At 46.8% G+C, this 27,601-nt stretch overlaps 1 protein-coding gene across 1 annotated transcript in view; it reads left to right on the forward strand.

The window, feature by feature from the left end:
• Positions 1–27,601, forward strand: part of LOC138258979 (protein SSUH2 homolog) — a 257,887-nt gene that overhangs the window by 222,303 nt on the left and 7,983 nt on the right. The window contains exon 12 of the mRNA XM_069206339.1: positions 21,772–21,879. Within this exon, the coding sequence (XP_069062440.1) occupies positions 21,772–21,879 (108 nt within the window). The remainder of the gene's footprint in view (positions 1–21,771; positions 21,880–27,601) is intronic.

Genomic DNA, 27,601 nt, shown 5'->3' on the forward strand with positions numbered 1-27,601 from the left:
GAAGGATGTAAGGCAGAGTAGGCCCCGCAACTAACCAGCCTATTTCTCCTACTCTTCCTCGCCTGACAGACTAGGAAGACTCTCCCAGCTTGGGCTGAGTCTCCTGGCCTGTGGGCTGGGGGGGGCTTGTGTAAAGAAATGGCTCCCTGTTGCAGTTACCCCCCACTTTTTGCCTGATACTGATGCTGACTTGACTGAGAAGTGTGCTGGGACCCTGCTAACCAGGCCCCAGCACCAGTGTTCCTTCACCTAAAATGTACCATTGTATCCACAATTGGCACACCCTGGCATTCAGATAAGTCCCTTGTAACTGGTACTTCTAGTACCAAGGGCCCTGATGCCAAGAAAGGTCTCTAAGGGCTGCAGCATGTCTTATGCCACCCTAGAGACCCCTCACTCAGCACAGACACACTGCTTACAAGCCTGTGTGTGCTAGTGAGAACAAAATGAGTAAGTCGACATGGCACTCCCCTCAGGGTGCCATGCCAGCCTCTCACTGCCTATGCAGTATAGGTAAGACACCCCTCTAGCAGGCCTTACAGCCCTAAGGCAGGGTGCACTATACCATAGGTGAGGGTACCAGTGCATGAGCACTGTGCCCCTACAGTGTCTACACAAAACCTTAGACATTGTAAGTGCAGGGTAGCCATAAGAGTATATGGTCTGGGAGTCTGTTTTACACGAACTCCACAGCACCATAATGGCTACACTGAAAACTGGGAAGTTTGGTATCAAACTTCTCAGCACAATAAATGCACACTGATGCCAGTGTACATTTTATTGAAAAATACACCACAGAGGGCACCTTAGAGGTGCCCCCTGAAACTTAACCAACTATCTGTGTAGGCTGACTGGTTCCAGCAGCCTGCCACACTAGAGACATGTTGCTGGCCCCATGGGGAGAGTGCCTTTGTCACTCTGAGGCCAGTAACAAAGCCTGCACTGGGTGGAGATGCTAACACCTCCCCCAGGCAGGAGCTGTGACACCTGGCGGTGAGCCTCAAAGGCTCACCCCTTTGTCACAGCCCAGCAGGGCACTCCAGCTTAGTGGAGTTGCCCGCCCCCTCCGGCCACGGCCCCCACTTTTGGCGGCAAGGCTGGAGGGAACAAAGAAAGCAACAAGGAGGAGTCACTGGCCAGTCAGGACAGCCCCTAAGGTGTCCTGAGCTGAAGTGACTCTAACTTTTAGAAATCCTCCATCTTGCAGATGGAGGATTCCCCCAATAGGGTTAGGATTGTGACCCCCTCCCCTTGGGAGGAGGCACAAAGAGGGTGTACCCACCCTCAGGGCTAGTAGCCATTGGCTACTAACCCCCCAGACCTAAACACGCCCTTAAATTTAGTATTTAAGGGCGACCCTGAACCCTAGAAAATTGGATTCCTGCAACTACAAGAAGAAGGACTGCCTAGCTGAAAACCCCTGCAGCGGAAGACCAGAAGACGACAACTGCCTTGGCTCCAGAAACTCACCGGCCTGTCTCCTGCCTTCCAAAGATCCTGCTCCAGCGACGCTTTCCAAAGGGACCAGCGACCTCGACATCCTCTGAGGACTGCCCCTGCTTCGAAAAGACAAGAAACTCCCGAGGACAGCGGACCTGCTCCAAGAAAAGCTGCAACTTTGTTTCCAGCAGCTCCAAAGAACCCTGCAAGCTCCCCGCAAGAAGCGTGAGACTTGCAACACTGCACCCGGCGACCCCGACTCGGCGGGTGGCGATCCAACACCTCAGGAGGGACCCCAGGACTACTCTGATACTGTGAGTACCAAAACCTGTCCCCCCTGAGCCCCCACAGCGCCGCCTGCAGAGGGAATCCCGAGGCTTCCCCTGACCGCGACTCTTTGAACCTAAAGTCCCGACGCCTGGGAGAGACCCTGCACCCGCAGCCCCCAGGACCTGAAGGACCGGACTTTCACTGGAGGAGTGACCCCCAGGAGTCCCTCTCCCTCGCCCAAGTGGAGGTTTCCCCGAGGAATCCCCCCCTTGCCTGCCTGCAGCGCTGAAGAGATCCCGAGATCTCTCATAGACTAACATTGAAAACCCGACGCTTGTTTCTACACTGCACCCGGCCGCCCCCGCGCCGCTGAGGGTGAAGTTTCTGTGTGGGCTTGTGTCCCCCCCGGTGCCCTACAAAACCCCCCTGGTCTGCCCTCCGAAGACGCGGGTACTTACCTGCAAGCAGACCGGAACCGGGGCACCCCCTTCTCTCCATTCTAGCCTATGTGTTTTGGGCACCACTTTGAACTCTGCACCTGACCGGCCCTGAGCTGCTGGTGTGGTGACTTTGGGGTTGCTCGGAACCCCCAACGGTGGGCTACCTTGGACCAAGAACTGAACCCTGTAAGCGTCTTACTTACCGGGTAAAACTAATCAAAACTTACCTCCCCTAGGAACTGTGAAAATTGCACTAAGTGTCCACTTTTAAAACAGCTATTTGTCAATAACTTGAAAAGTATACATGCAATTTTGATGATTTGAAGTTCCTAAAGTACTTACCTGCAATACCTTTCGAATGAGCTATTACATGTAGAATTTGAACCTGTGGTTCTTAAAATAAACTAAGAAAAGATATTTTTTCTATATAAAAACCTATTGGCTGGATTTGTCTCTGAGTGTGTGTACCTCATTTATTGTCTATGTGTATGTACAACAAATGCTTAACACTACTCCTTGGATAAGCCTACTGCTCGACCACACTACCACAAAATAGAGCATTAGTATTATCTATTTTTACCACTATTTTACCTCTAAGGGGAACCCTTGGACTCTGTGCATGCTATTCCTTACTTTGAAATAGCACATACAGAGCCAACTTCCTACACCACTTTTAAAGGACTCCACGTTCCCGCCGGAAGCGTGAGACTTTCCACTCTGCACCCGACGCCCCCAGCTTGACCTGCAGAGAAACACTACAGGGAGGACTTCCGGGCGACTACAAGCCCATGAGTAGCCAGAGTTGACCCCCGAGCCTCCACAGCGATGCCTGCAGAGGGAATCCAGAGGCTCCCCCTGACTGCGACTGCCTGCTTCAAAGAACCCGATGCCTGGTAAAGACACTGCACCTGCAGCCCCCAGGACCTGAAGGATCCAACCTCCAGTGCAGAAGCGACCCCCAGGTGGCCCTCTCCCTTGCCCAGGTGGTGGCTACCCCAAGGAGCCCCCCCGCCTGCCTGTTTCTCTGAGGAGACCCCTGGTCTCCCATTGAAACCAATTGCAAACCCAACGCCTGTTTGCACTCTGCACCCAGCCGCCCCTGTGTCGCTGAGGGTGTACTTTCTGTGCTGACTTGTGTCCCCCCAGGTGCCCTACAAAACCCCCCTGGTCTGCCCTCCGAAGTCAAGGGTACTTACCTGCTGGCAGACTGGAACCGGGCACCCCCTTCTCCATTGAAGCCTATGCGTTTTGGGCACCACATTGACCTCTGCACCTGACCGCCCCTGAGCTGCTGGTGTGGTAGCTTTGGGGTTGCCCTGGACCCCCAACAATGGGCTACTTTGGACCCAACTTTGAACCCTGTAGGTTTTTACTTACCTGCAAAACTAACCAATACTTACTCCCCCCAGGAACTGTTGAAAATTGCACTGAGTCTAGTTTTAAAATAGCTTATTGCCATTTTTGCCAAAACTGTACATGATATTGTGTTGATTCAAAGTTCCTAAGATACCTATGTGAAATACCTTTCATTTAAAGTATTGTTTGTAAATCTTGAACCTGTGGTTCTTAAAATAAACTAACAAAATATATTTGTTCTATATAAAAACCTATTGGCCTGGAATTGTCTGAGTGTGTGTTCCTCATTTATTGCCTGTGTGTGTACAACAAATGCTTAACACTACCCTCTGATAAGCCTACTGCTCGACCACACTACCACAAAATAGAGCATTAGAATTATCTCTTTTTGACACTATCTTACCTCTAAGGGGAACCCTTGGACTCTGCATGCTATTTCTTACTTTGAAATAGTACATACAGAGCCAACTTTATACACTGTCTCTTAGAGGCTGACATGAATTGAGTAGGGAGTTGCACTGGATGGATCAGAGACATTGGAGACTTATTGTTCAGCTCTTCAGCCTGAATGTCCCAGAAGCCTTCCAACGCTTTACGGTTTTTCAGACTTAACCCAGTTTGGCTGAAGGTCGAATGACATTCCAGCAGCGGTTCTGCTTTCAGTTCTCTGCTGATTCTGCATTGGTGCATACGCCTCTTATGTCCAAATAACCATAAATGAACACTGACTGAGTGGGTCAGATACTTTTTCCCTATAGTGGTTTTGATGGGCTCCCAGGATCAAACTGAGGGTCTTCTTCTTTCAAACGTTCCACGGCCCTTCAAACTCCTGGTCGAGCTTTCTGTGAATGCCTCTGGCCAGATATCTACTTTGAACCCAGTTCTGTCTGTCTTAGATGTGATGAGTATGAGCCTCTGGGTCTAGTTTTGAACCTGTTGTCATGGGATGTAATCACACCAAAGGTTATGGGTTGTGGATAAGCTTCAGCCAGGCAAGGAAATCAAAGGGTAAGAGATGACTCTTTCTCAGTCTACCATACACACCAGTTTTGAAAAGAAGTGCACACCATTGTGTGTGCAGTCGGAATGGCACACAGGGATATTGGGAGATCCATCACCTAGTCCAACATGTCTTGCAGCACACAGAATGTAGGGGCACATACATGTTAACCCAGATATGCCATGCCACAGACAACCTTCAACAATGTCTCAAACATGACGAAGGTCAGGAACCTCAGCTATGAACAAACATTTTATAGGAGGAAGCAGATAGTCCAAGCAGTTCCCATCCTGCCCCCTCTCAGGTGTACAGGCTTTTCCCATTACATAAATCATGCTAATGTTGTCAATCATTCACCACAGAGCCTAGATTGATTGGGTCATTAGGTTACTCAAAATGGGGTAGGACTTGTGTGTCCCCTTGGCATAGTAGTGCAGCTCTATTTCCAAAATGTGATGCACATGGATTAGCAATCACTGTAACGAAAAACCTCCCAGAAAATGTGCAAAGGTAGGGTGGTGGCATCCCTTCCAAATGCCAGGCGGCACACTTTCTTTCCAACGGGGATGACTTGCCTTATGCTTTTAACAATTGTTTGGGCTTATGTTGTTCCTTTTTTATTATGTGGCGAAAACATCACCCTGCACCCCAGTTAAATCCTTGGTTTGTTTGGTACTTCTCATCTTTTGGTTGCAGATAACGTACTAATGTGGATGTGATCTGTGCAAATTAACGCACACATAAGCAGCTCTTGAATACTTTAAAAGTCCAGAAGATACAGATTTGTTAAAGTGTGTAGGTAGCATTCGGATAGATTTCTTCTCTCCGTATTTGACCCCAGCAATGGATTGAACATTTTGCGACCAATCACAAAAAATAGATTTTCAGGATTAGAAGTTTAAACAAAAACTGTTTGAAATGCTAATCATCTTTTTCAGTGATAGTTCTGTTTAGGAAGCTAATTTCCAGCATCCCGTAGCTCTCATAGAGGCATTTTAATTTCACTGATCAACAGTAATAAACTGTTGTAGTAAAATCGGTATGTAATTTTGCCATTACAGGTGACTAGTGATCCTGCAACCGGAAATAAATAAAATCACAATGGTTTGGTCTTGCCTACAGCTTTTAGCAGTCTGAAGGCAAAAGACCTTTTGTGAACTATACCAATAACTTAGCTTGTTGCCCATTGCGTAGTATTGGTTGGCAATTTCATTTGCTTGCTTGCTTTTTCAATGGTTTGTTTTCCTTTTCTTGTTTGTCCCTTTACTGGAGCATAGCTTCTTTACCATCCTTTTGATTTGCTGATATGTATCCTTCCACTACTCTCATTTAGAGAAAATGTTTTCCCTTATCTTGAAGTACTTCACTAGAGTGCACATTTTTCCAGCTTTCGTTTGTGTGCTGCTTGCCCACCTAAATTACTGAACCGCCTGCTGTCAGGGTTGCTCCTTCCTACCCCAACTTTCTCTCTGGTAGCTTGGATATCCACCCCTACCCACATGGTATATATTGCTCCCTTCTGCCCAATCTGACTTTTTTATTTTTATTTAGTGCCACCACATCTGTTGCCCCATTTGAACCACCATACCTCCCTGCAACCTGCACCTTCATCACTTACTGTCCATGTAGTACTTATACATTCATTGCTGATGGACCACTCCAAATATGCAGATGTGCTTTTGCACAGTGAAAATTATTATTTTGTTAGTTACTGCTCCAAGTGGTAGCCATTATCTTGGATTCGTAAATAAAAAATAAAAACCCACCCGTGTTACAACATACTTCGCATTTTCATGCGTATGCCTTCTGAATGATGCAGATGTATACAAGCTCATGCATCCTCAAAGTCCTGGGGGTGATTGGGATAGTCCTATAGGACCCATGAACCTGTATGGGGCTACATATGGAATAACACAAGTGCATTTTTTATTTTTTATTTAAAAATCTAAGATAATGGCTAGCACTTGGAGTAGTAACTAAAAAAATAAATATTTGTTCGATGGCATCTGTCGCTGTAGATACGCATGTTTTGCAATAGCTCGCCATCTGGTGTTGGGCCGGAGTGTTACAAGTTGTTTTTCTTCGAAGAAGTCTTTCGAGTCACGGGACCGAGTGACTCCTCCTTTTGTGTCCATTGCGCATGGGCGTCGACTCCATCTTCGATTGTTTTTTTTTCCGCCATCGGGTTCGGACGTGTTCCTGTCGCTCCGAGTTTCGGAACGGAAAGATAGCTAATTTCGGAAGATTTTCGTCGGTATTGTTGCGTTCGGGATCGGCGTAGTTAGATTCAACACCGCATCGAAGATCGAAGAGCTCCGGTGCCCTTCGGGGTAGTTTTTCGATCCCCCGTCGGGGCCTGGTCGGCCCGACCGCGTGCAGAAGAACGCCGATGGAACGGACCCCGTTCAGTTTCTGTCCCAAATGCCACAACAAGTACCCCTATACAGACCAACACTTGGTCTGTAACCTGTGCCTGTCACCTGAGCACAGTGAAGACACCTGCGAGGCCTGTCGTGCGTTCCGGTCCCGAAAAACACTCCGAGACCGTCGAGCCAGAAGACTTCAAATGGCGTCCGCGCCGACAGCCCACCGAGAGTTCGAGGAACAAGAAGAGGAAGGTACCTTCTCGATCCACGAATCGGACTCCGAGGAATTCGATGACCCACGAACCGTGAGTAAGACGTCGAAAACAACACATAAGAAGATTGACAAGGCCCAGGGGACGCCACTGCCACCAGGCCATGGCTCGACCCATAAATTCGGTGACCGACCGTCGGCACCGAAAAAGGCCCAAACAGTGCCGAGACCGTCCGACTCCGGTCGAGACACCGGCACGCAGCCTTCTCGGGACCGACAAAGTGCTGGAGACAAGCATCGACACCGAGATAGCGGTGTAGACACGGCTCGACGCCGAGACAGCGGCACCGACGAAGATCGACGCCGAGAGGTTTCGGCCCCGAAAAAGAGAAAAGTCAGCTCGGAGCCGAAAAAAGATGCAGACAGGGTTTCGGTGCCAAAACAACCTGCAACCGACCCAGTTTCAGGCTCTTATACAGAGGAGCAATCACTAACCTCCCAAATGCGAAAGCATAGGTTCGAGGAAGAGCTGCAATCTACCGATGTAGACCATACGCAAAAGCGTATTTTCATACAGGAGGGAACAGGGAAAATAAGCACCCTTCCCCCTATTAGAAGAAAGAGAAGACTGGAGTTCCAAACTGAACAAACACCACAAACAAAGGTGGTGAAGAAGGTTACTCCACCACCCTCTCCTCCACCTGTAACTCACGTCTCACCAGCACAAACTCCATCACATTCCCCAGCTCACACCACCATGAGCCAGGGTGACCAGGATCAGGACGCATGGGACTTATACGACGCCCCAGTGTCAGATAACAGCCCGGAGGCATACCCTACGAAGCCATCTCCACCAGAGGACAGCACTGCGTATTCTCAAGTGGTGGCTAGAGCAGCACAATTTCACAATGTAAGCCTCCACTCAGAACAGGTCGAGGATGACTTTTTATTCAACACCCTCTCCTCCACCCACAGCTCCTACCAAAGCCTGCCTATGCTCCCTGGTATGCTCCGGCACGCAAAAGAAATTTTTAAGGAGCCGGTCAAAAGTAGGGCAATCACACCAAGAGTGGAAAAGAAGTATAAGGCGCCCCCTACAGACCCTGTTTTCATCACTGCACAGCTGCCACCAGATTCCGTCGTTGTAGGAGCAGGTAGGAAAAGGGCCAACTCCCACACATCTGGGGATGCACCACCCCCAGATAAGGAAAGCCGCAAGTTCGATGCAGCTGGAAAGAGTCACAGCACAGGCTGCAAACCAGTGGCGCATCGCAAACTCTCAAGCACTACTTGCGCGCTTTGACAGAGCCCATTGGGATGAGATGCAACACCTCATTGAACATCTACCCAAAGACCTACAAAAGAGGGCAAAGCAAGTGGTTGAGGAAGGTCAAAACATTTCAAACAACCAGATACGCTCCTCCATGGACGCAGCAGACACAGCTGCAAGGACAATTAATACATCTGTGACCATCAGAAGGCATGCATGGCTACGAACGTCTGGGTTTAAACCAGAGATACAGCAGGCAGTTCTCAATATGCCTTTCAATGAAAAAGAACTGTTCGGTCCAGAAGTGGACACGGCGATAGAAAAACTTAAAAAGGACACGGACACTGCTAAAGCAATGGGCGCACTCTACTCCCCGCAGAGCAGAGGAAACTACGGCACCTTCTGCAAAACACCCTTTAGAGGGGGGTTTCGGGGTCAGGCCACACAAGCCAGCACCTCACAGGCAACACCGTCCAGTTACCAGGGACAGTACAGAGGAGGCTTTCGGGGCCAATACAGAGGAGGGCAATTCCCTAGGAATAGGGGCAAATTTCAAAGCCCCAAAACCCCTACAACTAAGCAGTGACTCACATGTCACTCATCCCCTCCACACAACACCAGTGGGGGGAAGAATAGGTCCTTATTACAAGGCATGGCAGGAAATCACTACAGACACTTGGGTTCTAGCAATTATCCAACATGGTTATTGCATAGAATTTCTACAATTCCCTCCAAACATACCTCCAAGAGCACAGAATTTATCACAACATCATTCCCAGCTCCTGGAGACAGAAGTTCAAGCACTATTGCAAAAGAATGCAATCGAATTAGTACCAAACACACAGGAGTTTATTCACTGTACTTCTTAATACCAAAAAAGGACAAGACGCTAAGACCAATCCTAGACCTCAGAATAGTAAACACATACATCAAATCAGACCACTTTCACATGGTCACACTACAAGAAGTGTTACCATTGCTGAAACTACACGACTACATGACAACCTTAGACCTCAAAGACGCGTATTTCCATATACCAATACATCCATCGCACAGGAAATACCTAAGGTTTGTATTCAAAGGAATACATTACCAATTCAAAGTATTGCCTTTCGGTTTAACAACAGCACCAAGAGTCTTTACAAAATGTCTAGCAGTAGTCGCTGCACACATCAGAAGGCAGCAAATACATGTATTCCCGTATCTAGACGACTGGCTAATCAAGACCCATTCGTTAGCAAAGTGCTCACACCACACAAATCAAATCATACAAACCCTCTACAAACTAGGGTTCACCGTCAACTTCGCAAAATCAAACATCCTGCCGTGCAAGGTACAACAGTACCTAGGAGCCATAATAAACACAACAAAAGGAGTAGCCACTCCAAGTCCACAAAGAATTCAAAACTTCAACAACATCATACAACGCATGTATCCAACACAAAAGATACAAGCAAAGATGATATTACAACTCCTAGGCATGATGTCTTCATGCATAGCCATTGTCCCGAACGCAAGACTGCACATGAGGCCCTTACAACAGTGCCTAGCATCACAATGGTCACAAGCACAGGGTCACCTTCTAGATCTGGTGTTAATAGACCGCCAAACTTACCTCTCGCTTCTATGGTGGGACAATATAAATTTAAACAAAGGGCGGCCTTTCCAAGACCCAGTGCCACAATACGTAATAACAGATGCTTCCATGACAGGGTGGGGAGCACACCTCGGTCAACACAGCATACAAGGACAATGGAACGTACATCAAACAAAACTGCATATAAATCACCTAGAACTGCTAGCAGTTTTTCAAGCACTAAAGGCTTTCCAACCAATAATAGTTCACAAATACATTCTCGTCAAAACAGACAACATGACAACAATGTATTATCTAAACAAGCAAGGGGGGACACACTCAACGCAGTTGAGCCGGTTGGCACAAAAAATATGGCATTGGGCAATTCACAACCAAATTCGCCTAATAGCACAGTTTATCCCAGGGATTCAGAATCAACTCGCAGACAATCTCTCTCGAGATCATCAACAGGTCCACGAATGGGAAATTCACCCCCAAACTCTGAACACTTACTTCAAGCTCTGGGGAACACCTCAAATAGACTTGTTTGCGACAAAAGAGAACGCAAAATGCCAAAACTTCGCATCCAGATACCCACACAGGCAGTCCCAGGGCAATGCCCTATGGATGAACTGGTCAGGGATATTTGCCTACGCTTTTCCTCCTCTCCCTCTCCTTCCTTATCTGGTAAACAAACTCAGTCAAAACAAACTCAAACTCATATTAATAGCACCAACTTGGGCAAGGCAACCCTGGTACACAACGCTGCTAGACCTATCAGTAGTACCACACATCAAACTGCCCAACAGGCCGGATCTGCTAACACAACACAACCAACAGATCAGGCACCCAGATCCAGCATCGCTGAATCTAGCAATCTGGCTCCTGAAATCCTAGAATTCGGACACTTACAACTTACACAAGAGTGTATGGAAGTCATAAAGCAAGCCAGAAGGCCATCCACCAGGCACTGCTATGCAAGTAAATGGAAGAGGTTTGTTTGCTACTGCCATATTAATCAAATCCAACCATTACACGCAACTCCAAAAGATGTAGTATGTTACTTGCTTCACCTACAAAAATCTAACCTAGCTTTCTCTTCCATTAAAATACACCTTGCAGCAATATCTGCATACCTGCAGACTACCTATTCAACTTCCCTATATAGGATACCAGTCATTAAAGCATTCATGGAGGGCCTTAAAAGAATTATTCCACCAAGAACACCACCTGTTCCTTCATGGAACCTAAATGTTGTCCTAACTAGACTTATGGGTCCACCTTTTGAACCCATGCACTCCTGCGAAATACAGTTCCTAACCTGGAAGGTCGCATTTCTCATCGCCATTACTTCCCTAAGAAGAGTAAGCGAGATTCAGGCGTTTACAATACAAGAACCTTTTATACAACTACACAAGAATAAGGTCGTCCTAAGGACTAATCCTAAATTTTTACCAAAGGTTATTTCACCGTTCCATCTAAATCAAACAGTGGAACTTCCAGTGTTCTTCCCACAGCCAGCTTCAGTAGCCGAGAGGGCACTACATACATTAGATGTCAAAAGAGCATTAATGTATTACATTGACAGAACAAAGAACATCAGAAAGACTAAACAACTATTTATTGCATTCCAAAAACCTCATGCAGGAAACCCAATATCAAAACAAGGTATAGCCAGATGGATAGTTAAATGCATCCAAATCTGCTACCTTAAAGCTAAACGACAGCTGCCCATTACACCAAGGGCACACTCAACCAGAAAGAAAGGTGCTACCATGGCCTTTCTAGGAAACATCCCAATGCAAGAAATATGTAAGGCAGCCACATGGTCTACGCCTCACACATTCACCAAGCACTACTGTGTAGACGTGTTATCCGCACAACAAGCCACAGTAGGTCAAGCCGTATTAAGAACATTGTTTCAGACTACTTCCACTCCTACAGGCTGAGCCACCGCTTTTGGGGGGATGACTGCTAACTAGTCTATGCAAAACATGCGTATCTACAGCGACAGATGCCATCGAACTGAAAATGTCACTTACCCAGTGTACATCTGTTCGTGGCATCAGTCGCTGTAGATTCGCATGTGCCCACCCGCCTCCCCGGGAGCCTGTAGCAGTTCGGAAGTTACCTTCAACTATTTGTATATATATCATTTCAACCTTAAATAGGTACATACTTAGTCACTCCATTGCATGGGCACTATTACTACAATACAACTCCTACCTCACCCTCTGCGGGGAAAAACAATCGAAGATGGAGTCGACGCCCATGCGCAATGGACACAAAAGGAGGAGTCACTCGGTCCCGTGACTCGAAAGACTTCTTCGAAGAAAAACAACTTGTAACACTCCGGCCCAACACCAGATGGCGAGCTATTGCAAAACATGCAAATCTACAGCGACTGATGCCACGAACAGATGTACACTGGGTAAGTGACATTTTCATTACTGTGCAGAAGCACATTGAACCACTGGAATGGCCCATTGCAACGAATACATAAGTGTGTGTGTTCGGTGGCATGTGTAGCTGCAGATACACATGCTGTGCATTATCCTGCCATCCAGTGTTGGGCTCGGAGTGTTACAAGTTGTTTTTGCTCGAAGAAGTCTTTTTGAGTCACAGGACCGAGTGACTCCTCCCTTTCGGCTCCATTGCGCATGGGTGTCCACTCCATCTTAGATTGTTTTCTTTCCGCCATCGAGTTCGGACGTGTTTGCTTTCGCTCCGATAGTTTGAGTCAGAAAAGTTTCAAAACTCTCTAGTTCTCGTCGGTATTGTTTCGATCACGTTCCATCTTCTGTCGATACTTCGGTACTGTCAAATCAAACATCGTTACTCTCCCTTCGGGGCGCCCGTGCCCAACTTGGGCCTAGTGGGGCCGACCGCGTGGAAGCCTCATGGACCGGACTCCATTCCGCTTTTGTCCTCGGTGCCAAGCTAAATTCCCTTACACGGACCAACATCTCGTCTGTAATCTCTGCCTTTCCCCAGACCATTGGGAAGAAAACTGTGAGGCCTGCAGATCCTTCCAATCTAAGAAAACACTCAGACACAAGACCACAGAGACTCGAGATGGCATCCAAAATCACAGAACGTCGAAGAGGAGGAGATCACGCAGACTGCTGTCTCCATTCGAGGATCCGACTCCGAGCAGGAGTCCGAGGAGGACAGACCGGTCACAGCAGGACAGCACATAAGTACGCCTGCCCCTGTCCCAGCCAAGCCCAAACATAAGGCCTTGGGGACGCCACTGCCTGAAGGCCATGGCTCGACCCAAAAAAAAAGACCTTCGGTGACCAACCCACAACTTCGGCACTGAAAAAGGCCACTCCTCCCAAGCCATCAGGCTCGAGCCGAAGCTCTGTCTCTGAGCCCAGCAAACATCGCTCTTTCGAGTTGAAATCTCAATCTTTCAGAGCAGAGACCATCCTCAACCCTGACTTTTTCGATACTGAAAAAAACAGCTTCGGAGCCGAAAAAGTCTATTTTACATAGAGGGGCATGAACTTTCACAGGCACTTAAAGCCATAAAGCTACTGACGGAGACTCACAAATGGAGGCAATGGATGAAAGGCAAGCCAAGATTCACATCCATAAAGAGACTGGCAGAATTTTAACAGCACCTCCTCCAAAACCAAAGAGGAAATTAGCCTTTCAAGAGGAATTGGACACTGCACAGCCTCCAGCTAAAGTGCCAAGAACAAAGGAGAAACCTCCTTCTCAATTTTCTCCTCCTCAGTCTCCTCCTCAGTCTCCTCCTCATTCTCCACATTTACATATCTCTCCCCCTACTAGTCCTACACCTATGCAGTCACCAGCACTCATTTGATTTGCAGCAGGACAATGTGGATCCATGGGATCTTTATGATCCAGACGACAACCCAGATTGCTATCCTTCTAAGCCTTCACCACCAGAGAATAGTACAGGCTACACAAGTCATAGCTAGGGCGGCATCGTATCACAATGTTGCCATGCATACTGATCCATTAGAGGATGATTTCCTTTTTAATACTATCCTCTACACATGCAACTTATCAGTCGCTTCCTATGCTCCCAGGCATGTTAAAACATGCTGACCAGATATTCAAGGAGCCAGTAAAAGCAAGGATAATTACTCCTAGGGTGGAGAAAAAATATAACCACTTCCTTCTGATCCTGTCTTTATCACCCAACAGTTACCTCCAGACTCCGTAGTTGTAAGCGCAGCCAGAAAAAGAGCAAGTTCGCAGTCATCAGGCGATGCATCCCCACCAGACAAAGAGAGTAGGAAGTTTGATGCTTACAGGGAAAAGGGTGGCCTTTCAGGCAGCCAACCAGTGGAGGATAGCCAACTCTCAGGCATTGTTGGCTAGATACGACAGGGCCCACTGGGATGAGATGAAAGACATAATTCAACATCTCCCCAAGGAACAGCAAAAAAGGGCACAACAAATAGTAGGGAGGGCACAAGCCATCACCAATAATCAGATCAGGTCAACCCTAGACTCTGCAGATACAGCAGCCAGAACCATCAACACTGCTGTAACCATAAGAATACATGCATGGCTTAGGTCTTCAGGATTCAAGCCTTAAATACAACAGGCAGTCCTCAATATGCCGTTCAACCAGAAACAACTTTGCAGCCCAGAGGTGGACACTGCAATTGAAAAAAATGAAAAAAGATTTGAACACCACAAAGGTCATGGGTGCTCTGTATACCACGCAATACAGGGGATCCTTTCGTAAGCCCCAATATAGAGGTGGATTTAGAGCCCAAACGGCTGAGGCATCCACCTCATAACCAAAGTCGGCCTACCAACCTCAATATCAACGAGGTGGTTTCAAAGGTACTTATAGAGGCCAGTACCCCAGAGGCAGGGGAAAATATCAACCAGCAAAACAAGCCTCACAACAAACTAAGCAGCGACTTGTGCCATCTCTTCCCAATTCACACCTCACCTATGTGGGGGAAGACTGCAAAGGTTTCCCAACAATTGGCTACCCATTACCACAGACAGCTGGGTATTATCAATTATCCACAATGGCTATTGCATAGAATTGACACAAACTCTACCAAATATTCCACCAAGAACACACAAGCTGTCGACAGACCATATCGCTCTGTTGCAAGAAGAAGTAAAATCTCTATTACTCAAACAAGCAATAGAAGCTGTGCCACAAAATCAAATAGGGACAGGAGTTTACTCACTATTTCTTCATTCCCAAAAAGGACGGGACCTTAAGGCCAATATTAGATCACAGAACCCTCAATCTTTACAACCTGTCAGAACACTTTCACATGGTAACACTACAGGATGTTATCCCACTACTTCAACAACACAATTTCATGGCAACATTAGACCTCAAGGATGCGTATTTTCACATACCCATCCATCCAGCGCACAGAAAATATCTCAGATTTGTCATTCAAGGAAAGCATTATCAGTTCAAATGTTACCCTTCAGAATAACAACAGCTACAAGGGTATTCACAAAATGCCTGGCGGTAGTTGCAGCCCACCTAAAGAAGACAACACATTCATGTATTTCCATATCTGGACGACTGGCTAATATAATCAGTCATACACAGTGTCAAACCATGTGCATTATGTAATACAAACCCTGCAGACCCTAGGGTTCTCCACTTAAACTACCAAAAGTCACAACTACAACCTGCGCAAATTCAACAATATTTAGGGGCGACACTAAATACTCAGAGCGCTAGCAAGCCCAAATCAGCAAAGAATACAAGCATTTCACAATATATTAGCACAAATACAGACAAGCCAACAGTACACTGTAAAATTTGTAATGAAATTATTAGGCATGATGGCATCCTGTTTTGCGATTGTTCCACATGCAAGACTAAACATGCGGCCCTTGTAACAGTGCCTTGCACAGCAGTGCAAGGTCAACTTCAAGATCTAGTGTTGATAGACCGCCAAACATACATGTCCCTTCAGTGGTGGAATTCCAAAAACCTAAACAAAGGGCGACCATTTCAAGACTCCGTGCCTCAGACCATACTTACAAAAGATGCCTCAATGATTGGCTGGGGAGCTCACCTCAACAATCAAAACATTCAAGGACAATGGGAGACCAAACACAAACAGTTAGCACTCAAAGCTTTTCAGCCTCTTCTAACTCACAAGAATATCTTTATCAAAACAGACAACATGACAACAATGTATTACCTAAACAAACAAGGAGGGACACATTCGTCCCAACTCTCCCTCCTAGCCCAAAACATTTGGAAATGGGCAATCCACAACAAGATTCACCTGGTAGCACAGTACATTCCAGGGATACACAACCAATTGGCAGATGTTCTCAGCAGAAATCATCAACAAACACACAAGTGGGAGATTCACCCTCAAGTACTTCAACGATACTTTCAACAGTGGGGAACACCACACATAGATCTGTTAGCCACCAGCGAAAACGCAAAATGCCAAAACTTTGCATCCAGATACCCACATCCTCTATCCAAGGGCAATGCTCTATGGATCAATTGGTCAGGGATATTTGCTTATGCTTTTCCCCCTCTCCCACTCATTCCATTTGTAGTCAACAAACTGCGTCAAAACACACTCAAACCGATACTCATAGCGCCAGCGTGGACACGTCAACCGTGGTACACAACACTATTAGACCTGTCAGTAGTACCAGATATCAAACTCCCAAACAGACCAGATCTATTGACACAAAACAAAGGGCAGATCAGGCATCCAAATCCCAACACACTCAATCTAGCGATTTGGCTCCTGAGGTCATAGAATTTGGGTATCTACAACTACCAACTGAATGTATGGAAGTAATTAAGCAAGCAAGAAAACCCACTACAAATTACCCCACTTTCAGCATCAATCTGCTCTTTGTAATCATTACGTTTGCACCAGTGTAAGATGTGCGCTGCAATGAGGACCGCTTTGCTGGAACATATATAATATCCATTGCTGAGATATTGCATCTTTGTTTTGTGATCATTTTTAGAATTGCACGTGTTGCTGCATTTGAAATAAAAGCTCACGCCATTTTTTCTGTGCATGAGAACTTGAGAAGGGCTTTAATAAATTCATTACTCCAACTAAGAGTGCTGCATTCTTTGCATTCTATTCACTTTGTTTTCCTCTCAGTCTGAAGTAGAGCAGAACAGTATCTCACCACTTTAACCCCAGGGAGGCTTTTTAACCCCTTCCCTCCCCCAGTGGAAGTCTTGGTCACCCTACTCTTGACCCAATAGTCTGCCTTCTTTTCCCTTTCTCGGGGAGAAATTTGACTTAGGTCTACCAAATATTGATGCAGCTTGTCTTTGAAGTAGTTACTTAAAGGATGTTCTTTCATAAACAAATTATAAAGCTCATCATAGTCATGCACTCCACTGCCAGTTATCCCACCATCTAGTGTTTCACTGAGAAGTCTACAAAATCAACACAGGACTGGCCTAAGGTTTTGTAAGCCCCTGTGAACCTAATTCTATACTCCTCAGTGGTGAATCCAAAGCCCTCAATCGGGGTAGCCTCCGAGTGGTCATAGGAGTCTGCATTTGCACCAGTGACTGTGAGGAGCCTATCCCTACATTTACCAGTGAACAGTTCTCAAAGGAGAGCTCCCCAGTGAGATCGCTTCAACTTTCTGGTTCCATAGGCCCTCTCAAAAACTGTGAACCACTTGGTGTTGTCATCTCCTTCCTCATACTTGGGGACAATTCCTTTGGGGATTTTAGGGGTGTTAGAGTGCTCCCTGTCGCTAAGAATTAAATTGCTGCCACTATTAGTGAGTGCTAAGCCCATTTCTGATCTTCACCATTCTATACCCAGGAGCTGTCTCTCCAGAGCAAATATATTAACCATCCTTGCCAAAAGGAGGTCCTCTTCACTGAAGAACTGGACTCCCCTGTGGGAGACCCTCAAACCGTGAGTACTATCCTTGGAGTCCGGGATACTTGGACCCTGTCCTCCCTGGTTGGGTGAGGAGGAGGGAGTTCATCCTCCTAATCCCTACCTTTTTCCCAATCTGAGGGGAGGTCTTACTCCTCAGCAGTATGTTCCCTTGCATACTCTTCCAAGAGCTCCTGCATCTTACCCTTGGAAGGGTTGGAACCAGCTTTAATTTCTTTCAGTCTGCAGAGGGACCTTAACTCTCATCACAAGATAGAGGTAAGGGGTGAGGTTGAGCTCCACAACCATATCCTCTGAGATGCTCATTTGTTTATTAAAGTTGGGGATTACTTTTAGGAATTAAAAACTACTTCTAGCTACTTACCCCTAACTATAGCAACCTAGCAGGACTTTTAAAAATCATTGGTGTTCCACCTTGATCGTACAAAAGAGTTCCAGGTGGATGATCAGCTCTGTCAGTTATGTGGGTGTGAAGAAAGGTTGGGCAATCCAGAAGCAGACCATCTTCAGATGGGTCATACTCTGCATTAAGATCTGCTTCAAACTGGCCAAGAAGCAACTCTCTAAGGCTTTGTGTGCTCATTCTACCCGTTCTAAAGATGCAATCACTCTGCTAGAACATAAGTTCCAGCACTTGACATCTTCAAGGCGGCAATGTGGGCATCTCTACACATGTTCACCAAGCACTACTGCCTGGACAGTCTGGTCCGTAGGGATGGGCACTTTGTCCGTTTGGTCCTGAAGGGCTGTGGTTGCAGATTCCTTCCTGTTGGAAATGGCCCTTTTTGCAGGGTTATCCCCAAACCTTTTGGTTTCTTTCTATTTTTTAGGTCTGTTTTTGCTGGTTTATTGTCTCTTTAAATCTGATTAAAGTGTAGATTCCCTTTGGGAGCGGATGGACATGTGGAGTTTGGGTTCTCTGAGCTCACAATTTAAACATATATATTTTAGTAAAGTTGATTTTAAGATTGTGCGTTTGAAAATGCCACTTTAAGAAAGTAGGCATTTTCTTGCTTAATCCATTCTGTGACTCTGCCTGTTTGTGGATTGCCTGTCTGGGTCAGTTTTACAGTTGGGCTGTTCACACCTCTCCTCTAGACGGTGACACAAAGGGGGCTGGGGTGTAGCCTGCATATCTTGATTAGCCATCTGTGCTGGAGGGGAGGGGAGGAGTGGTCATTCACACCTGAAAGGACTGTGCCAGTCCTCACACAATGCTGTCTCCGACCCCCTGGTAAGTGTCTGGGACCTGGCCTGGACAAGGAAGGTCCTGCAAACACTTGAGACTTTGCTTTGAAGTTTGCAAACTTTAAAGGCAGAACTGGGTATAAGAAGCAGACCCAAAACCCCAGACTTCTAGAATCTTTCTGGAATCAAGAGGAACCTCTGCCAAGGAGAAGAGCTGAAGAGCTGGAGGAGGAGTACTGTCCCTTTGCTGTGTTGCTTTGCTGGACTGGCCTGCAGTTGCTGCTTCTGCCTTAAAAGAGTGCAAAGGGTGAACTTTGCTGTGTGTCCTGCTTGAGAGAGTTGGAAGTCTCAGGGACACCAAAGACTTCAGCTTCCTCAACCTGCAGCACTGGGAACTGTGCATTTTGTGCTGTCCAAGAGGAGAAACCACTGCGACGACGCCAACGAAGCCGCTGGCCTGCATCGTGACCTGCCAACGCCGCACGGAGTCGCATTGCCCCGCTTCGCACCGCGACCCTGGTCTCACCGACGCCATCATTGGACGGCTTCACCGAGTCACTGCTCGCACTGTGACCTGTGGGCACCGCACTCCGGCGTCACCTGCTCACACCACAGCCTGGGCATCCCAGACAACGTCGCTCCTGCTGACACCGGCGCCGCTGCCTGCACCGTGGCCTGTGGACACCACTCGTGAGGGTCACGAAGCACTGTCCCGCACCGCTGGCTTGGGCCTACTGACGACAGCGCTTCTGCAACGACTAGGCCGCTGCCTGCAATGTGACCTGTGGACACTGCACATTGCACCGCCAGCTTCACACCGCAGCCCAGGTCTCACCGACGATGCTGGACGCCGTCACTGTGCCGCTGCCTGCACCGTGACCTGTGGGCACAGCATGTCTCATAGTCTCACTTTGCACCGCAGCCCAGACGCCATCAACGCCAGCGCACCTGATTTTCATCAGCCCAGAGTTCGATCCTGAGGTGCATGACTTCAAGGGCCTGACGACTCCAGCAGCGACGCCACTCTCCGGAGCTCACCGCGAGGATCACGACGCCCTGCAAATCCAAGGTACTGTTTAGGGGTCTTCCCGACACCATAGCTGGTCCGCTACGCAGCGGCCAGCCTGAACTGTTGGTTTTGTTGATCATGACGCCGTTATAGCCCCAGGTGGAGTTATCGACTTCAAGGAACTGTAGTCTTGCAGAATTAATCTTTTTCTTTCTGTATGTTGTATTTTTATTGTATTTGGTCTTGTTTTATATAGATAAATATTGGCTATTTTTCTAAAACTGATGTGGTGTTCTTTTGTAGTGTTTTCACTAATTACTGTGTGTTATGTGCAAATGCTTTCCACATTGCTTCTGAGATAAGCCTGACTGCTCATGCCAAGCTACCAAGGGGGGTGAACAGGGGTTATCTGAGCGGGTATCTCACTTATCCTGACTAGAGTGAGGGTCCCTACTTGAACAGGGTGCAAACCGACTGCCAACTAGAGACCCCATTTCTAACACTTACCAACCCACCCTTCCTCCCTGCTCTGCACACTGATTTTCTAGGGGCAGGGTCTTCCCTTTCAGGGCCTTAATTTTGATGCACCAATAGTCCGTTTCTTTTTGGTTCTGCGCTTCTGGTGTGGAAAGTCAGGAAAAAGAAAATTACATCAGCATGCTGGGGTGGCGCCTATATTAGAACAACGACATCATATTCGGTGCGGGCGACGGACGTGGAGCCGATTGACGCCACCTAACAGCATGCAGGGGTACTGGTTATGAAAATCTCTGATTTCAGTCTGACTCCTGGGGGAAATTCAAAGATAAGTTATATGCAACTAGATATTGTCTCTACCAGATAAGATGTTACTAAATATAAGTAACTTGTACTTTAGTTACTTAGTATAGTCATTATTTCTCCTGCCAGTTGCACAGTTCTAGAGTTTCTCCTCTTTTGGTAAGTGTTTCAGTGTAGCACACTCTTTCAGCAGGGACCCTATAGAAGCTGTGAGTGGATGCAGCTATACAGACCTTTATCCATAGGGGAGATGTAAATTGCACTGCATTGACATTTACCCAGTGCTTAATTTGTTTGAGGAAAAAATAAAATAAAAGCCAGGACCCGCATCAAGAAGTCACTGTGGATTGCACCACCCATTGCCAGTGCTGCCAATGACTGTACCAAAACAACTACTAATCATCGGTCTCCTACAAGTGTGACAATTCAGACGATTACAGACCCTCATAGCTATAGAAATGGCTTGAGGTGGATGGTATTAGCCATTTTTATTGTATATTGAATTAATAAACTGTTGTGCTCGTCTCTAAATTAAACACCACCACCATGTGGCAGACTGTCCTAACTGCCGGTATTGATGATTGTCGGTGTTTAGCACCAGAAACCACCAGCTCCCGTTTACCCAACAACTGATGAGGAATCTGTGCTCTTTGGACACGTTTTGCATGTGGTATTTGCCATTTCCTGTTGAATCACTCCACCCAAAATAAGGAAGGTGAAAGCCTGATGTCGCATCCATACTCCTAGCAGAATGTAGCAAGGAAATTTCAAAAACAGAGGTGCAGTAAGGAAGTGGGATTGGGGAGTAGTGATCACACGAGTGATGGCACACACTTATGTAGTGGCATTTGTACAATCTTTGTGACATGAGCATACATTTAAAACGTTTTTAATGTGCTACTTAAAAGTAAGAGCGAATATTTCCATTATATTTGTTGGGCACTCTCTTTACAAGGTAACTCACGTTCTTTTCATACTCTAGGTTTATCCAGTTGTCTCGTTTCCAGTTGCTTCTATCAATCAGGCTTCCAAGGATGCTGTAGAGAAGCACCGCAGTGAGTTTGCATCAACTTCCCGCATTCTGAGACAGGTAAGTCGCAATGAACTGTTGAAGCACTATAACATGAAACATATATAATCCAGTAAAAAGTTAGAGAGGGAGGTCCAAGGGTTTTGGGTGTGTACTTCTTATCGGACATACTTTGAGAGATCTGCCTTCGGGAAGATAAACTGGTGGTGGAAATTGGACAAATCACTATCGACATTGATCAGCCAGCCATCCAAACTAATAAACCAGCTATCTGCAGAGGACCGGGGTACAGAGTTTGTACGTTGAGATTAGATCATTTTTACTTTAAGTTTCAGCTTTAAACACTTACCCTCTTTGAGGCACTCCTTATCGCAGTGTGTGCTATCATTCATTTGTAGAAAGAGGAAACTCGCCTGCATTTGAGAAACGTTTTGGCAATTCTACTTAAGCTTTCAGACCATCCAATCAATCCTCTAAAATTTCTCCTTTCTCCCTCTGCTGCATGACAGCAGTTTCTCACCCCATTCTATTAGTTTGGCTTGCAATAATTAGAATGAGTGACAAGCTGCTGGCCTGGCTGCTGGCATTTCTAATGAAGTGAACTCAAGCTTTTGTATTGCCCAGTTTAAATTCTTTAAATTTTCATTCATGGGACCCCACTGAGGCTCAGCTTTAAGGCCCATGTTGTTCAATATCCAAATCGTCTCTCCCAAAACACTAATTTGTTTCTTCAGGGCCGATGTTACCCAATTTACAATATGCATGAATGTAGCTCTGACCGCCATTCAACTTATTGTAATCCATGTCTAGTACCAACTGGATAAACAAGTCACTGACCTTACTCAAAGAACACAGTTTATTTTAGTTGCAAACTCTTCAAGTCCCTGATCATCTGATTTGAGGACAACTGAGTTAAGTTCAACCACCCTCCACACTACTTCAACAGCCTGCTCCCATATTTATGGGTTAATTTAAGCTACACTGTCTTCTAAAATGAATGAAAATAAGGTAATTACAACTTGCAGTTTTATCATGAACGCCCACGAATATTTACATTCTGCTGCCTATGTAATACTTTGGTCTTGACTACCCTTGTGTCACAGCTGAACTACTGTAATTTAGTCTTACCTTGGCCACCTACTGGATCACCAAGTCACTGAAAATGAAGCAGCTAAACTCATCCTTGGCAGACACTTGCACATCAAACCCTATGTTGTCTTTTTGCATTAGCTTCCTATAATCAAAAGAGCTGCTTTAAATACCTCGGCTTCAGTCACTTGGCTATGTGTTGGGTGTCCTCTTTCCCTGAGACATAGGTTTGTGAACACATCTGTAAAGAAATGGCTCCCTGTTGCAGTTACCCCCCACTTTTTGCCTGATACTGATGCTGACTTGACTGAGAAGTGTGCTGGGACCCTGCTAACCAGGCCCCAGCACCAGTGTTCCTTCACCTAAAATGTACCATTGTATCCACAATTGGCACACCCTGGCATTCAGATAAGTCCCTTGTAACTGGTACTTCTAGTACCAAGGGCCCTGATGCCAAGGAAGGTCTCTAAGGGCTGCAGCATGTCTTATGCCACCCTGGAGACCTCTCACTCAGCACAGACACACTGCTTGCCAGCTTGTGTGTGCTAGTGAGGACAAAACGAGTAAGTCGACATGGCACTCCCCTCAGGGTGCCATGCCAGCCTCTCACTGCCTATGCAGTATAGGTAAGACACCCCTCTAGCAGGCCTTACAGCCCTAAGGCAGGGTGCACTATACCATAGGTGAGGGTACCAGTGCATGAGCCTGGTACCCCTACAGTGTCTAAGCAAAACCTTAGACATTGTAAGTGCAGGGTAGCCATAAGAGTATATGGTCTGGGAGTCTGTCAAACACGAACTCCACAGCACCATAATGGCTACACTGAAAACTGTGAAGTTTGGTATCAAACTTCTCAGCACAATAAATGCACACTGATGCCAGTGTACATTTTATTGTAAAATACACCACAGAGGGCACCTTAGAGGTGCCCCCTGAAACTTAACCGACTATCTGTGTAGGCTGACTAGTTTTAGCAGCCTGCCACAAACCGAGACATGTTGCTGGCCCCATGGGGAGAGTGCCTTTGTCACTCTGAGGCCAGTAACAAAGCCTGCACTGGGTGGAGATGCTAACACCTCCCCCAGGCAGGAATTGTCACACCTGGCGGTGAGCCTCAAAGGCTCACCTCCTTTGTGCCAACCCAGCAGGACACTCCAGCTAGTGGAGTTGCCCGCCCCCTCCGGCCAGGCCCCACTTTTGGCGGCAAGGCCGGAGAAAATAATGAGAAAAACAAGGAGGAGTCACTGGCCAGTCAGGACAGCCCCTAAGGTGTCCTGAGCTGAAGTGACTCTAACTTTTAGAAATCCTCCATCTTGCAGATGGAGGATTCCCCCAATAGGGTTAGGATTGTGACCCCCTCCCCTTGGGAGGAGGCACAAAGAGGGTGTACCCACCCTCAGGGCTAGTAGCCATTGGCTACTAACCCCCCAGACCTAAACACGCCCTTAAATTTAGTATTTAAGGGCTACCCTGAACCCTAGAAAATTAGATTCCTGCAACTACAAGAAGAAGGACTGCCCAGCTGAAAACCCCTGCAGCGGAAGACCAGAAGACGACAACTGCCTTGGCTCCAGAAACTCACCGGCCTGTCTCCTGCCTTCAAAAAAAAGATCCTGCTCCAGCGACGCCTTCCAAAGGGACCAGCGACCTCGACATCCTCTGAGGACTGCCCCTGCTTCGAAAAGACAAGAAACTCCCGAGGACAGCGGACCTGCTCCAAGAAAAGCTGCAACTTTGTTTCCAGCAACTTTAAAGAACCCTGCAAGCTCCCCGCAAGAAGCGTGAGACTTGCAACACTGCACCCGGCGACCCCGACTCGGCTGGTGGCGATCCAACACCTCAGGAGGGACCCCAGGACTACTCTAAGACTGTGAGTACAAAAACCTGTCCCCCCTGAGCCCCCACAGCGCCGCCTGCAGAGGGAATCCCGAGGCTTCCCCTGACCGCGACTCTTTGAACCTAAAGTCCCGACGCCTGGGAGAGACCATGCACCCGCAGCCCCCAGGACCTGAAGGACCGGACTTTCACTGGAGAAGTGACCCCCAGGAGTCCCTCTCCCTTGCCCAAGTGGAGGTTTCCCCGAGGAACCCCCCCCTTGCCTGCCTGCAGCGCTGAAGAGATCCCGAGATCTCTCATAGACTAACATTGCGAACCCGACGCTTGTTTCTACACTGCACCCGGCCGCCCCCGCGCCGCTGAGGGTGAAATTTCTGTGTGGGCTTGTGTCCCCCCCCGGTGCCCTACAAAACCCCCCTGGTCTGCCCTCCGAAGACGCGGGTACTTACCTGCAAGCAGACCGGAACCGGGGCACCCCCTTCTCTCCATTCTAGCCTATGTGTTTTGGGCACCACTTTGAACTCTGCACCTGACCGGCCCTGAGCTGCTGGTGTGGTGACTTTGGGGTTGCTCTGAACCCCCAACGGTGGGCTACCTTGGACCAAGAACTAAGCCCTGTAAGTGTCTTACTTACCTGGTTAACCTAACAAATACTTACCTCCCCTAGGAACTGTGAAAATTGCACTAAGTGTCCACTTTTAAAACAGCTATTTCTGAATAACTTGAAAAGTATACATGCAATTTTGATGATTTGAAGTTCCTAAAGTACTTACCTGCAATACCTTTCGAATGAGATATTACATGTAGAATTTGAACCTGTGGTTCTTAAAATAAACTAAGAAAAGATATTTTTCTATACAAAAACCTATTGGCTGGATTTGTCTCTGAGTGTGTGTACCTCATTTATTGTCTATGTGTATGTACAACAAATGCTTAACACTACTCCTTGGATAAGCCTATTGCTCGACCACACTACCACAAAATAGAGCATTAGTATTATCTCTTTTTGCCACTATCTTACCTCTAAGGGGAACCCTTGGACTCTGTGCATGCTATTCCTTACTTTGAAATAGCACATACAGAGCCAACTTCCTACAACATCGTACTCTCAGGATCAAAAGGTGGCAAAGGAAAAACAAAAGCTTGAATCTGAAATGGCTGCGCTGTTTTAGTGCAAGGAGTTCAACACATTAAAGGAATTCAGAATTCCAAGCAAACCTTCCATGGCCATCCATGATAAAGAGGAGGAAGCAGCATTAGAAGCTACAGCGACACCAGAACCTCATGAGGAAGCCGAAGAGGAATTCTGTGACCCCCAAAGGGAAAGTAGACTTTGAAGATGAGTGGAATGACCTCGACACGGAGAGCCCAGAGGAAGAGGTAGATACCTGTCCCTAAAGATTGAGACCTGATCACATCACATTGTATACTAGCCTGGTCAGAAGGGCCACAGATGCAAATGGGGTGTCACTAGAAGAGGAGAAATGAGACTCCTGCTTTCCTTTTGAGACCTTGATGCCATCCAATATGGGGAACCTGTATCTACCAATGCTGCACAGCATATTGGACCGAGGCAAAGAAGCCTTTCAGGAACCTGCTACAGCAAAGACAGTTACCCTCCGGGTAGAGAAGAAATATAAACCCTCATAAAAAGGCTGAACTTCTACAACCTCAGTAAAGAGGTCAAAGAACTCCTTCAAAAACAAGCACTAGAAAAGGAACGCATCACCATATCTCTTGGTTCTAAAACAAGGCCCCTCCTTAAGACCAATTCTGGTTTGCTGTTTGCGGTTGAACTTGTTTTTTCAACCTGCATTTCAAAATGACAACACTACAAGAAATAATCCCACTACTGCAAAGCGGGGACTACTTGGCAACCATAAACCTAAAGGATGCGTACCTACACATACCCATGCATATGCACTCAAAATGTATCTCTGATTCATACTGGAGAAAGTACACTATCAATTCAAGGTTTTGCCATTCGGCATAAAGTCAGTACCAAAGGTCTTTGCAAAATGCCTTTCAGCAGTAATAGCTTTTATGAGAAGGGAGGGAAATACTAGTATATCTATACTTCGACTGTCGCATTGGCTCTCATTATCCTAAATGAGTCTACTGGATTTCTAGGTAGCAGGATCGTTCACGGTGTGGGGGACTGAGTCTGACCCACTTGGAAGGACCTCTGTCACCCTAAATCTGGTTTTGCTCCTGCTAACTAGCAGTGCCTCATCTCTCCCAAGAGGAAGGGATGATTGGGCAGCCGAGCGCATGACATCTTTGGAACTTCTCAGTGAAGTCGTGGTCACTCGGATCCAAACCAGCTCTCTCATTTACAGTATGATCTCATATACAAATGACAAAGGCAGTTTAAGTTTTATATATTGTTTAAATAAAACGACTGCATTTTAGATATTAAGGCGTGAGCCGCAATAACCAGAACCATACAACACAGTAGGATTGAAATAGTCACGAGGAGAGTGAACCATAAGAATAACGCTATCATGGTGTTAACAATTTCTACTCTCTCTCAGCTAGTTCTATTTCGAGCACAGCATGTAAAGCTTCTAACTTGCCTTTTTAGATTCCCTGGGAAGACATCAACCCTCATACCTGAGCAAAGGCCTGTGATCTTGTTCAGCATCTGCAACGAGGCAGTCAGCGTCTAGTTGTGGTTCCCTGGTCGGAATCTCCCTCTTGCATGTATTGGGACAAGGAAGTGTTTTTATAACTAACATGTCAGCGTGATCACAAAATGCCTCTACGCAAGAACGCCAAAGACTAAACTCCTACCACGTCTATCGGCAATGTACCAGACTGTATCCTTGGCTGAAGCACAGAGTGAACAGGAATGTGT

This window comes from Pleurodeles waltl, chromosome 9, assembly GCF_031143425.1.
Source record: "Pleurodeles waltl isolate 20211129_DDA chromosome 9, aPleWal1.hap1.20221129, whole genome shotgun sequence".
NCBI classification, from domain to species: domain Eukaryota; kingdom Metazoa; phylum Chordata; class Amphibia; order Caudata; family Salamandridae; genus Pleurodeles; species Pleurodeles waltl.